This window comes from Dromiciops gliroides, chromosome 3 (assembly GCF_019393635.1).
Source record: "Dromiciops gliroides isolate mDroGli1 chromosome 3, mDroGli1.pri, whole genome shotgun sequence".
NCBI lineage: Eukaryota > Metazoa > Chordata > Mammalia > Microbiotheria > Microbiotheriidae > Dromiciops > Dromiciops gliroides.
The window spans coordinates 418,831,936-418,845,100 of record NC_057863.1 but is presented as its reverse complement, the minus strand read 5'-3'; the positions used below and the strand labels follow the sequence as shown (position 1 = coordinate 418,845,100).

Sequence of the window (13,165 nt, the reverse complement as noted above, 5' to 3'; positions counted from 1 at the left end):
TAGGATTTCAGCCAAAAATCACATACCCAGCAAAACTGAGTATAATCTTTCAGAGGCAAAAATGGGGTTTCAATGAGAAAGAGATCTTTCAAGCATTTATGATGAAAAGACCTGAACTGAATAGAAAATTTGACTTTCAAATACAAGACCCTAGAGAAGCATAAAAAGGTAAACAGGAAAAAGACTTCATGAAGGATATTAAAAGATCAAACTGTTAACATTCCTATATGGAAAGATAATACTTTGAAATCATAAGAACAATCTCAGTTCACAGAAGACAGGGCTGAACTGATTATGAAGGGATTATATCTGTAAAGCATTTATGTTTTGTTCTTTGTAGGGCAGACAGGGTGGGGTATCTTATGTCTGGGGCTGGATTTGGGCTTGGGGCCTCCTGGGTCCAGGGCTGATGCTTTGTCCACTGTGCCACCTAACTAATCCATGATGACATCATTAAAATAGGGTTGAGGTGTAGGAGGAATAAACTGGGGGAGGGAGAAGGGGAGAGATGGTCTGGGGAGAGGTAGTTCACATGAAGGAAACAAGAAAAAAGCTTATGGAGGAGAGTAGAAGAGGGGGAAGGAGTTGGGGAGTGAGTGAACCTTAATCAGAATTGGCTCAAAGAAGGACTATACATACTCAAGTAGGTATAGTAATATATTTTTGCCCTGAGGGGAGGGGGAGGGAGAAAAGGGGAAGGGGAAAGAGGGGAAGGAGGAAAGGGCAGATTGGGAGAGAGAACAGTAAAAAGCAAAACACTTTCAAGGAAGATGAAAATGTTCTGCCCCAGTATGACATACTGAATTGCTTGATCTCATAGGGAGGGTTGAGGAGGGAGGGAGGAAGAACAATTTAGAACAAAGAATTAGCTCAGGGACCCTGAACTCATTGTAGTGGGCTCATGGAGGGGACAGCTTTCATACCCAATTGGGAGGAGCAATCTATTTAACCCTGCAGGAAAATAGGAGGGGAAGAAGATAAGGAAGGAAGGGTGAAAAAAGGGAGTGCAGAGTGAGGGAGAGGGTAGTCAGAAGTAAAACACCTCTGAGGAGGAATAGGTAAAAAGAAGAGAGAGTAAATGTCATGGGAAGGGAGTGGGATGGAGGGAAATGAAATAGTTATGATGACTGATTATAATGGCAAAACGTATGGTACCTACTTTGCTGGGCTTTTATGAAGAAAATTCTCTGTCAAGCTTAAGGTACTATATACAGGTTATGATGAACAGGATACTATCAGAAAAACCTGTAAAGACCTACATAAACTGAAGCCAAGTGAAATGTACTGTAAACAAAATAACAGCAATAGTGGGGGATGATCTGCTGGGAAGCATGTGGTTATTTTCAGCAATGCAATGATCCAATATAACCCTGAAGGACTTATGAAGATTGCAGCCCATCTGCAGAGAAAGAACTGATAGTATCTGAAAACAGAAGAAAACACATTAAAATTTTTTTTTCCTTTCCTCTTTGACAATTGCTTAATCTGAAGTTTTGGGTTTTTTTGACTGTTTTCTCTCATAACTAGCTAATACGGGAATTTTTCCATGACTACTCATGTATAACTTATTTTGAATTGCTTGAGTTCTTGTGGGTAGGGGGTACAAATGGAGGGGAGGAAGAGAACTTGGAATACAAAGTTTTTAAAAAATTAATGTTAAAATTGTGTTTTTACATATGTGTTGGAAAATAAAATTCTATTCAAAAAAAAAAGAAGAATTTAAAGCCCTCAATGGGGCTCCAGCTAACCTTTTGCATCTAACCAAACTGGTCTACTTGCTGTTCCCAGTATAGGACATTCAGTTTCCCATATCTGTGCCCTTGCCCAAGCTCTCCTCCACTAAGCACTCCTTTCCCAATTCTGCCTCTTAAGCTCTTCCACTGAAATAACTTTGCATATATTTTGTATATATTTTGTACTGACTTACCAATGTTGATGTTGCTTACTCCCAATAGATTGTAAATTACTTGAGGGCAGGGATTCTCCTTTTGTATTTGTATCCCAGCACCTAGCATAAGGCTTGGGACCCAGTAGGTGTTTAATGAATGAATACATGATCAATGAATGAATGAACATGAAAATTAAAAATCAAGTTTGTGTATCAAAAGTGGATAGAGTACACAAAGTAAGGAAGAGCTGATTTCAAATCCAGGGTAAGTCACTTAACCTCTGACTCTGTAAAATGCGCATAATAATACAGCATCTATACCCATCTATACCTATATTCATCATGAGGATCAAAGGAGATAATGTACATAAAATCCTCTGTAAATCTTCAAGTGTATTGAAATTCCATCATTATTTTTTATAGATTATTTACAGATTTGTATTAAAAAGGTTAATTGTAACTTCCTTATTTACATTCAACCAAGTATTTATACTTCACATTTTCCATAACTCAATTCCAATCTAAAAATTCTCCTGACCATTGCCCAGTAATAAAGGAAGACAGTCCACTTGCAAATTATGCTAGTGAGCATTGTAAGCACTTGTTTTGTGGTGTTTAGTTATACACTGAATAAATCAGGGCTCATTAGCTTTATAGAACTATCATCATAGCCTCATTCAGGGGACTCATGGTAAGCATATTTGTAAATACACAAATGATTTTTGGCTTCCTCTGGACAATAGTTTTAAATTTACATGAATAATGCAAACTGACTTAAAAATCTCTGACTCTGTCAAGTTGTCAGATATTGATAGCTTCAGTTACAAAATCTGATATTTACATTCATTGGGTTTTTTTAATACAGCAAACTAAGATAAGGTTTCTTATCTTACATCAAACAGCACTTATTCAAAAATGAAATTATTACATTGGTTAGACAGTAGAGATCAAATATGAGAATCTCAAAAGGTGAAAAGGGCTTGTGAGGATGTCTAGTCCCAAAAGAAAGAGTATTATATGAACAGCCATAAATCTTCAGTCAACTTAGATTAGTTCTTATAACATCCAGTATATCATACTTGGAGATACATAAAACTACAATAAGTCCAGCATATGCAACATTTAAGTAATCAGTTATTTACTTAGTTATTAATTAGTTTTTCCAGATAGCTTCAATTGATTAATTTTTATAACAGCTCTCAGACATGGGAGAGTCCTGAAATAACACTGACAGATTAACATAGCATTAATGTTTATAAGGTGATTTCCTCACAACACCACCATGAGGTAGGTAGCGCAAGTGTTAGTCTCCATTTCACAGATTTGGAAACTGAAGTTAGTAAATAGCAGATGCAATTCAAACACAAATCTCCTAAGTTCAAGTCTAGCACCACCTTTACTAATCTATACAGATGGGTGGTAAATTTGATCTACGATTAAAATCAAATTAACTATGGAGGCAGCTAGATGGAGCAGTGGATAAAGCACTGGCCCTGGATTCAGGAGTACCTGAATTCAAATCCGGCCTCAGACACTTGACACTTACTAGCTGTGTGACCCTGGGCAAGTCACTTAACCCCCACTGCCCCGAAAAAAAAATCAAATTAACTTCAATATAATTTTATGCTAACGGAATTGTTTTCTCAAACTCAGAATACTGCCAATTTGTGTCAGTTTATGTGGCATCGTTTTAATATTCAGTACATTTGAACAACCAGAAGACCAAGTTCTTCAGATACCCTGTATAATTTAAGAATCAAGCTTTTTATTTGCCTGTTCCAGAATTCTGTGCCTGACAATTAAAAGACGTTCCTCCTTTTAATTCATAACAAAGTTTTCTACTAACAATCTTTTATCTTAGATCTTTAGCAATATATTTGTGCCTGAATACCATTAAGATTTCCTTGATTGTCTATACAAATTATGTATTTAAACTTATAGAAAATCATTTAAATATTTTCAATTTGGTTTTATTTTCTTTCTTTTTCTTTGCAGGGCAATGAGGGTTAAGTGACTTGCCCAGGGTCACACAGCTAGTAAGTGTCAAATGTCTGAGTCCAGACTTGAATTGGTTTTATTTTCAATAATTTTCAATTCTTCTTTCATTTTTTTTAGCTCACATAAGATTCCTACCAATTATTTCAACAATTTTCATGTAATTTGAAATACATTAAAAGAAGACAATACCAGAAGTAAAAACAGAAAAATTTTAACCTAGTGCTGTTTCTGGCATAGCAAAAAGTGTTTTCTCTGTAGCCACTCGGAAATGCCCATGAACCGAGATACCAGCACCCTGAAAAAAAGAACAAAATTTTATTATGCTTTAAAATTAGTCATACTTAAAATAAAAACAACTAAAATGACATGATTATATTAATAAGTTCAGAAAAATCTTTGAAAAATCCAATATTCACTTATGCTAAAATAATTATCATAGCTATTATGATAAAAATCTCCCCAAAGCATAGCATATAGAAAGGACTTATGATCTAAAAATATTTATCTAAACATTCAGACTAGCACTACTTGGCAATGGAAAAAACAGTGGAAACTTTTCCCATTAATATAGGAATAGACAAGGGCAGCTAGGTGGCGCAGTGGATAAAGTACTAGCCCTAGATTCAAGAGGATCTGAGTTCAAATCCGACCTCAGAAACTTGACACTTACTAGCTGTGTGACCCTGGGCAAGACACTTAACCCTCTCCACAAAAAAAAAAAAAAAAAGGAATAGACAATAATGACTTTGCTATTTATAAAATAAAATATTATTTGACTTATTCCTAGAAATGTCATAGTAAAAGGTTAAGGAAAAGAAATTAAAGACATAAATATTGAAATTATTACATTGGTTAGACAGTAGAGATCAAATATGAGAATCTCAAAAGGTGAAAAGGGCTTGTGAGGATGTCATAGCTATTTGCAGGGAAGATGATTTAATTATAATGCTCTAGAGAATCAGCAAAGAAACTAAAACAAATAATTTCAGTAAATTAGCAAGATATGAAATAAATCCATAAAAATCAGCAACATTTCTAGAAAGCAATAATAAAAGACATAAAGGAATTATATTAAGAGAAATCAGATTCAAAGCAGGTATAAACTACATTTTCAAATCTGGAAATCAATCTAATAAGACACTCAAAACCAAAATAATTGCTCTTTACAGACCTAAAGGAAGGCGTATAATTTTAAGATATTCATTGTTGACAGCTCAGCTACTCCAATATAATAAAAATGATAATACCTAAATTAACTGGGGCAGCTAGATGGTGCAGTGGATAAAGCACTGGCCCTGAATTCAGGAGGACCTGAGTTCAAATGTGGCCTCCGACACTTGACATTTACTAGCTGTGTGACCCTGGGCAAGTCACTTAACCCTCATTGCCCCACAAAATCAAAACAAAAACAATACCTAAATTAACTTACAGATTTAGTGCTATACCAATCAAAACTACAGAAGGATTAGTTTATAGAATTAGAGAAAATAATAAAATTCATATGGAGGGGGAAAGGTTTAGATTTTCAAGGGAAATAATTTAATTTTTTAAAAATGGGAATTAAGTGGGAATGGAACTTCTAGCCCTCATACTACATTATAAAGCAGTAATTATAAAACTATTTGGTACAAATTAAACAACACTAAATTAGATATATAGAACAAACTAGATAAATTATCAGAAATAAGTGAACTTAATAGCTCAGTGGTCAATAAAGCCAAGAACAGACTACTTAAGAAAGGATTTAATGTTTGAAAAGAACTGACAGAAAAACTAGGAAGCAGTTTACCAAAAAATAAATTTGGACAAGCATCTTACATGATATACAACACTAAGTTTCAAATGTGTATTTACCATAAAAATAAAAGTTTATATCATAAAAAAATTAAAAGCAAATGGAAAAGGGTACTTCAAAAAAAACTATAGCTTGGAAAAGAATTCTTTATCAAATAATGAAAAGGGAAGTTAATAAAGATAAAATAAAAACTTTTGATTACATGAACCTCAACAGCTTTTGCATGAACAAAATCAATGTAGCAGGTGAGAGAGTAAAAGATTTAGGATAAAAGAAAGTTTGTTGATTGTGGAATAGACATTCAAAGGGCTCAGTGGAAGGGAAGGGTGGCATTTGTTTTGGGGTAAGAGGGCTGGGGGGATAGAAATAAAGAATTGAATAGTGGGGGATAGGGAATGAGGTTTGGATAATGATCTTCAGTGTTTCAGAATCACTGGAATATACAGGGGATGCTCAGTCCATCAAGTCCAAATCTGGCATTGCTACTGAATGAATCCTCCTCTCATCAACCTTTGGGCTAGGTCTCAAAGGTCACTTCCGACAGTCACTCTTTGCTCCTCTGGGCATTGATGCTGAACTGGCTGCAAAGCCAGGATGCCAGGAAGTCTAGAAGCTTGGTCTCCTGACTGTTTGAAACTCACAAACTTGGAGTCTACAAACCTCTTTCCCAAATGGAAAAGAACAAAAGTCAAGGAACCAGGACCAAGGCCCATTATCATAGGGGCTCACATGTAGCCTCATCCTGGAGAAGGTCTTTCCCATCATCTCAATATCTCTCATCAGAAGCTCATCAGCAAATGAATCAAATCAAGAATATGCACTCCCAAAAATGAGGACCATAGCTCTGGTTGCTAATTCTTTTTTGTGTTTTGTTTTGTTTTTTGTTTTGTTTTGTGGAGCAATGAGGGTTAAGTGACTTGCCCAGGTTCACACAGCTAGTAAGTGTGAAGTGTCTGAGGCCAGATTTGAACTCAGGTCCTCCTGAATCCAGGGCCGGTATTTTATCCACTGTGCCACCTAACTGCCCCTGCTAATTCTTTTTTAAATACCTCTGTAGCCAACTGAAGAATAATGTTTTTAAATCCAGAAGATAAAATCAATAAGAAAAGAATATAGATTAAGAAATATGCATAGCAAATATATTATATTTTTATAGATGGTGAAAGAGTTATAAAAATATCTTTTTTAAAAGTTCACAGGGGGCAGCTAGGTGGCACAGTGGATAAAGCACCAGCCCTTGATTCAGGAGGACCTGAGTTCAGATTCGGCCCCAGACACTTGACATTTATTAGCTGTGTGACCCTGGGCAAGTCACTTCATTGCCCCACCCTGCCCAAAAAAAGTTCACAGACTCCAACAACCCCTGACAAGATGCTTTCAATCAAGCATGGCAAGGAGCAGATTGGTATGATTCAATCAAGCAAGTATTTACTAAGTACCTACTGCATGCCAGGCACTAAACTAAGCATTTAGTAATACGAAAACAAAAGTAAAACAGTCCTTAGTCTTGAGGAGCTTATATTCTAATGGAGAAGGCAGTATGGACATACAGAAGTACATGCAGAATACACATAAAATGAATGCAGGGCAGTTTGAGGAAGGAGGGCACTAGCAGCTGAGGGAGTCAGGAAAGGCTTCATGTGGAAGATGAGCTGAGCTCTGAATGAAACTCAGGATTCCAAGAGGTAAAAGGGAGAAGGGAGAACATTCCAGACTCGGGGAAATGGAAGAAAATGAGATAAGTATTTTATGTGTCGTAGGCAATTCTCAGCAGAAATTTACGGTGGTTGTCATAGAGCTTTTCTGTCAGGCTCTGCAAACCTGAAATAACAATTAATTCTTTTTTTTTTTTTTTTAGGTGAGGCAATTCGGGTTAAGTGACTTGCCCAGAGCCACACAGCTAGTAAGTGTTAAGTGTCTGAGGCCACATCTGAACTCAGCTTAATAGCTGTGTGACCCTGGGCAAGTCACTTAACCCTAACTGCCTCACTAAAAAAAAGGAAAAAAAAGTGATCAAGGAAGGGAACATGGAAGCATTGAGTCCTGGTCTAAAACAATCCATTACCATTCAATTAATCTTTGAAATCTTCATGTTCATTAATTAGAGAACAGGAACTCATTGTATTAACCAAAAATCTGTGACAAAGTTTATTGAAACAGACATCTAACATTGCTCATTTATTCTATGATTCCCTACATTTCACCCCCAGTGGCATGAACTAGTAGATCTTTTAATAAAGATAAAACTACACGATGGCACTACTTGATATTTCAAAGCAAGAAAAAACTGGATGGGGGAAGGACACTGAGGCAAAGAAAATTCTTTTCTCAAATTTTTTCATAATGTGTCAATATGTTCAATATTCTAGTGATAATGGTGAATGAGACCATCAGATGTCTTATTTGGATTTAAGAAATGTAAAAATATCTGCCTCATGATAGATATTGAAGAGAAGTAAATTTTTTCTATTATAGACTTCAAATAGGTGAAATGGTTACCTACTTCAATGATATTTCATTGATCTTTGAAACAAGTAGATAATGAGATATTAAACCAACAATTTGATCTTTGTTTTCCCTCCCACTGCTTTTCTCTTATATTGGGAAAAAGTCAAGAGGAAAAAACTGGTCATAGATTACATGGAACTATGTCTTCCCAGACATATGTTGGGTGCTACAACAAATCAGTGATCCATGCAGTATGGCTCACACTTCCCCCACCCCACATCACTTCATAGGAGAAGCAAGGGAAAGTTTCTAAGGCCCTATAGTCCTGGCCTTAGAGACCAGGAGCTTTTATTTTTCATTTACCACCCACTACTACCCTAGGGCTAACAATTTACCACTCCCTGTTTCTTCTCTATATTAATTAACTACCAGCAGTATAAAACTATCCCCAACTTCTATTCTCTCACCTTTCTCCTCAATCCTATCTGGCCCACATTCTACTCCAACCCTGTCCACTTTTTCCACCATGCCTTCAGCAATTTTCATTCCATACTGAAAAACACTTCCCTGGACCTCCTTCTCTCACACTCCTTGCATCTACTATCCCTCAATGCAATCTAGCATCCCACTATAATACTACATCACTAGACTTCCTCTCTACCATAACCCTACACACAACAGTAAGGAAGGTGGAGTCAGAATACTCCTTGCTCCCACTTGTGTAGCTATAAATTGGTCCAGACATTCTAGAAAACAATCTGGAACGATGCCCAAAAAGTGACTCAACTTTGACCCTGTGATACCACTACTAGGTCTATGCCCCAGAGAGATCAAAGGAAAAGGATATGAACCCATATTTATAGAAGGTCTTTCTGTGGTGGCAACTAATTGACAACTGAGGGTCTCCCCATCTTTTGGAAATAGCTGAACAAGTTATGATCAATAGAGTTGAGTAAATATCTTAAAGATTTTTTAATACAATTTATTCTCAACTGTCAATTTGAGAGGAGATGACAGTAGATAAATAAATACTTCTTGATTGATTTATTAAGTACCTACTATGTCACGTACTATGCTAGGTACTGGTATATAAGCACAAAGAATTAAATAATTCCCATTCACAAGGAGGGATAAAACTACTCAGTTCATAAATAAAAGATTTATGTGCATATGTCTTTTGTGATACAGACAGAAGAATAAGGTATAGTCAAGTTTTCCTTTATGCAATTTGTAGATTTTATAGTCTATTTCCCAGTCTCCCCCTTTCTTCTTATTATTACCATTTTGGCCATTTCTCTTTATACAATCAGAATTGGATGGGACCTCAGACATTATTTATTTCAATCTGTACCTGACCAAGAATCCCTTCTATAATATTCTTGTCCTATATCCAGCTTTTGCTTGAAGACCTCCAATGAGGGGAAACTGATGGCTACCCAAGGCAGCCCATTCTATTTTTGGAAAGCTCTAATTGTTCATAGGGTTTTTTCCCTTAGATCAAGCATAAATACTCCTCTTTTCCTATTGCCTCTATTTTGTCCTTTGAGGCTGATCAATCAACAAGTCCTTATTAACTACCTACTAGGTTCAAGGTACTACAGATATACATATGCAATACATGAAATAATTCTGACTTACAAGATATCCTTATATTCTAAGACAAGTACTTATAGCAGTAAAAAATAATAAATATAAAGAAAATAAATACAAAACAGTGAACTACAAAGTAGAATGAGAGGCAGGGCACTAATAGTTGGAAGTGATCAGAAACGGTTTCCTGGAGAAGGTGGGGCTTCTGTTAGACAGAGAGTAATGAGAAAGTGCATTCCAGACACTGAGGGATGGCCAATACAAAAACACAGAGAAGGAAGATGGAGTGTTGTGTGTGAGGAACAAAGAGAAGATCAATTGTGCTGAATCACAGGCAGTAGGAAGAGAAGCAGGAGCTCAGTTGTGGAGGGCTTTAAAAGCTAAAGAGAAGAGATGATATATGGTCCTAGAGGTAAAGGGGAGTCATAAGTTTATTGGGTAGGGAAGTAACATGATCAGATTTATACTTAAGTAAAATCATTTTTGCAGCAGTGTGGAAGATAAACTAAAGTGAGGAGAGACTTGAGATCAGGAGACCAATTAGGAGGCCATTGCACTAAATCAGAGGAGAAACAATGAAAGTTTGAACAAGTGGGAAAGCTAAAGGAGCAGAGAGAAGGGGTAAGGAGCCAAGAAGAACAATGCTAATCCCTCTTCCTCTTTACAAGCCCTCACATACTTAAAGGTGGTTACCATACTTCTTTCTTCCTCCCTTTCCATCCCTGCCCCCCAACAAGGCTTCTCTACTCTTAAGTGCTTCTACCAAGGTGAGAGAAGAAAAAGAATAAAAAAAATTTTTTCTGTTGCAAGAAATATTGGGAAAAGTTTTGAAGAAATAAGAGACCAAATGAGGTTTTGAAGTTACCCATGGATTCCATTTATCACTGCTTTCTCAGTTAAATAATCTAGATGAAAATAACAATAATGGTACTTACATATCTTATATAAACTTTAAGGTTTACAAAACACTTTACAAATATTAGTTCTTTTTAACCTCATGTAACTGCAAGGCAGCTGACTTACCCAGAGTCACACTGTCATGAAGGTCTGGGGCAGGATTTAAAGTCAATTCTTCCTGACCTCTAACTCCTAGACTCTATCCCATGGCACCACCAAGCTGCTTAATTTTTCTGTATTAACAAATAGCTATTTGAGTTACAGATCATCAGCAACTACCATTGGCTAGTACAAAAATACAGCAGAAATCTAGGGTTCAAGGCATGTGTCACTACACATATAGAGAAAAAAACACATCAGTATAAGCAATTCTGTTCTTTTTTCCTTCTCCATCATTTTATTTTATTATTAAAAAATTTTTAAAAACATTTTTATTTAAAGCTTTGAGTTCCAAATTCTATCCATCCTTCCCTTCCCTGAGGCAGTAAGCAATCAGATATAGGTTATACATGTACAATTATGTAAAACATTTTCACATTAGTCATTTTGTATAAGAAAACAAATAAAAGAAAAAATGAAAAAGAAAGTGAAAAATAGCATGCTTCAGTCTGTGTTCAATCAATATCAGTTCTTTCTTTGGAGGTAGATAGTAGGCTTCATTATTAGTCCTTTGAGATTGTCTTGGAATAGTTAAGTCATTCACAGTTCTTCATCAAACAATATTGTTGTCACTATGCATAATGTTCTCCTGGTTCTGTTCACTTCACTATATATCAGTTCACATAAGTCTTTCCAGGTTTTTCCAAAATCATCCTCCTTGTAATTTCTTATTTATTTGTTTGTTTATTTAAAGCTTTGAGTTCCAAATTTGATCCCTCTCATTCCCTCCCTCCCTACCTTCCCCCCTCCCTGAGGTGGTAAACAATCAGATATACATGGGTAATACTCCTTGTCATTTCTTATAGCACTATAATATTCTATCACCATCATCTACCACCGCTTGTTTAGCTATTCCCCAATTGATAGACATCCCTTTGATTTCCAACTCTTAGCCACCACAAAAAGAGCTGCTGCAAATATTTTTGTACAAATAGGTCTTTTTCTCTTTTGGGGGGATGTCTTTGGGATATAAACCTAGCAGTTCCAAATTGGGCATGGTTCCAAATTGCTCTCCAGAATGGATGGATCAGTTCACAACTCCACCAATAGTTGATTAGTGACCCAGTTTTCCCATATCCCCTCCAATATCCAATATTTTCCTTTTTTATTATATTTGCCACTCTCATAGGTATGAGGTGGTACCTCAGAGTTGTTTTAATTTGCATTTCTCTGATCAATAGTGCTTTATGGCATTTTTACATCTGACTATGGAAAGCTTTGATTTCTTCATCTGAAAACTGCCTATTCATATCCTTTGACCATTTAAGTGATTCTCCTTTTCAAGAACTTCTAGCAGCTCCCTATAAAACACTACTATGATGAAAATGGGCATTTAAAGTCCTGCATGGTATGGCTCCCTCTGATCTCTAGTATTATTACACATGACTTTCCTTTATGCCCTCTACATTACAGCCAAATGGATTAAAAGAAAAAGAGATTCCATCCCCTCCAAAAAAAAAAAAAGAAGAAAAAGCAGAAAATTAAAAGAGAAAAAAAAAATCAAATCCACCTGCAGTTCCCTGAACTTCCTGCCTCTTACTCCTGACCTCAACCTCTGAGAAGATCTCAGTTCAAGGGCAACCCCTTACAGGAGGCCTCTTTTGATTCTACCACTTAATAGTATACTCTCCTACCCCCAAGTTACTTTATGACTCTGTATATCTTTCTTATTTACTTAACTGCATATGAGTAGTACTACCCCAGTAACATGTAAATACACAGAAGAGACACTACTTCATTTTTAAGTGTCTGGCACAGAGCCTTTGCACTTGGTAAAGACTTAATAAATGCTTATTTAACTAAAAGCAGGATTTATGAATTATATGTATGAACTATATAACATATCTTAATATTATATTTTGTCATCTGGATTTTGTAAGAAGCCCTTTCAGAAACTGAGCTGCTCTTGCCCTTGTATCACCACACTTAAGCCTCATTTCTGACTTCAGACTTCCCATTTTCTATACGAAGAGAAAGGCAACTAAAGTTCTCTGAAGAACCAAAACACCTAGAGTGTCAGAGTCCATAAACTCTGTTGTCTGCCCAGATTCTGGTTTAACAAACACACTGTTCTTTATATTACAATAGGTTGGTGGAAAGAAGCAAATTTAGCTGGCATTCAAAGGAGTTGTTATTTTGATACTATAGCTGTTTTTAGAGGCATGATGCTAGCTCTGAGAATCCAAATAACTGCTTCCAATAACTTGTCTAAAATAAAACAACAATGGTACAATATATTTTCATCATTTACAAGATTTAACTGTTGCTTGATTTACAGGTTCATGAGACAAATGCACAATAATGCTATTCCAGAGTTACAGATGCAAAAAGACACCAGAATGTGAATAAGAGTTTTGTTTTGTTTTAGTTACAGGATCTAAGGCATCCAT

General features: G+C 36.0%; 1 protein-coding gene across 3 annotated transcripts in view; it reads right to left on the bottom strand.

The window, feature by feature from the left end:
* HIBCH (3-hydroxyisobutyryl-CoA hydrolase) overlaps window positions 1-13,165 on the bottom strand; it is a 98,836-nt gene that overhangs the window by 38,710 nt on the left and 46,961 nt on the right. For all 3 annotated transcript variants that reach the window (XM_043998698.1, XM_043998696.1, XM_043998697.1), the window contains one exon: window positions 4,103-4,181. In XM_043998698.1, the coding sequence (XP_043854633.1) occupies window positions 4,103-4,181 (79 nt within the window). The remainder of the gene's footprint in view (window positions 1-4,102; window positions 4,182-13,165) is intronic.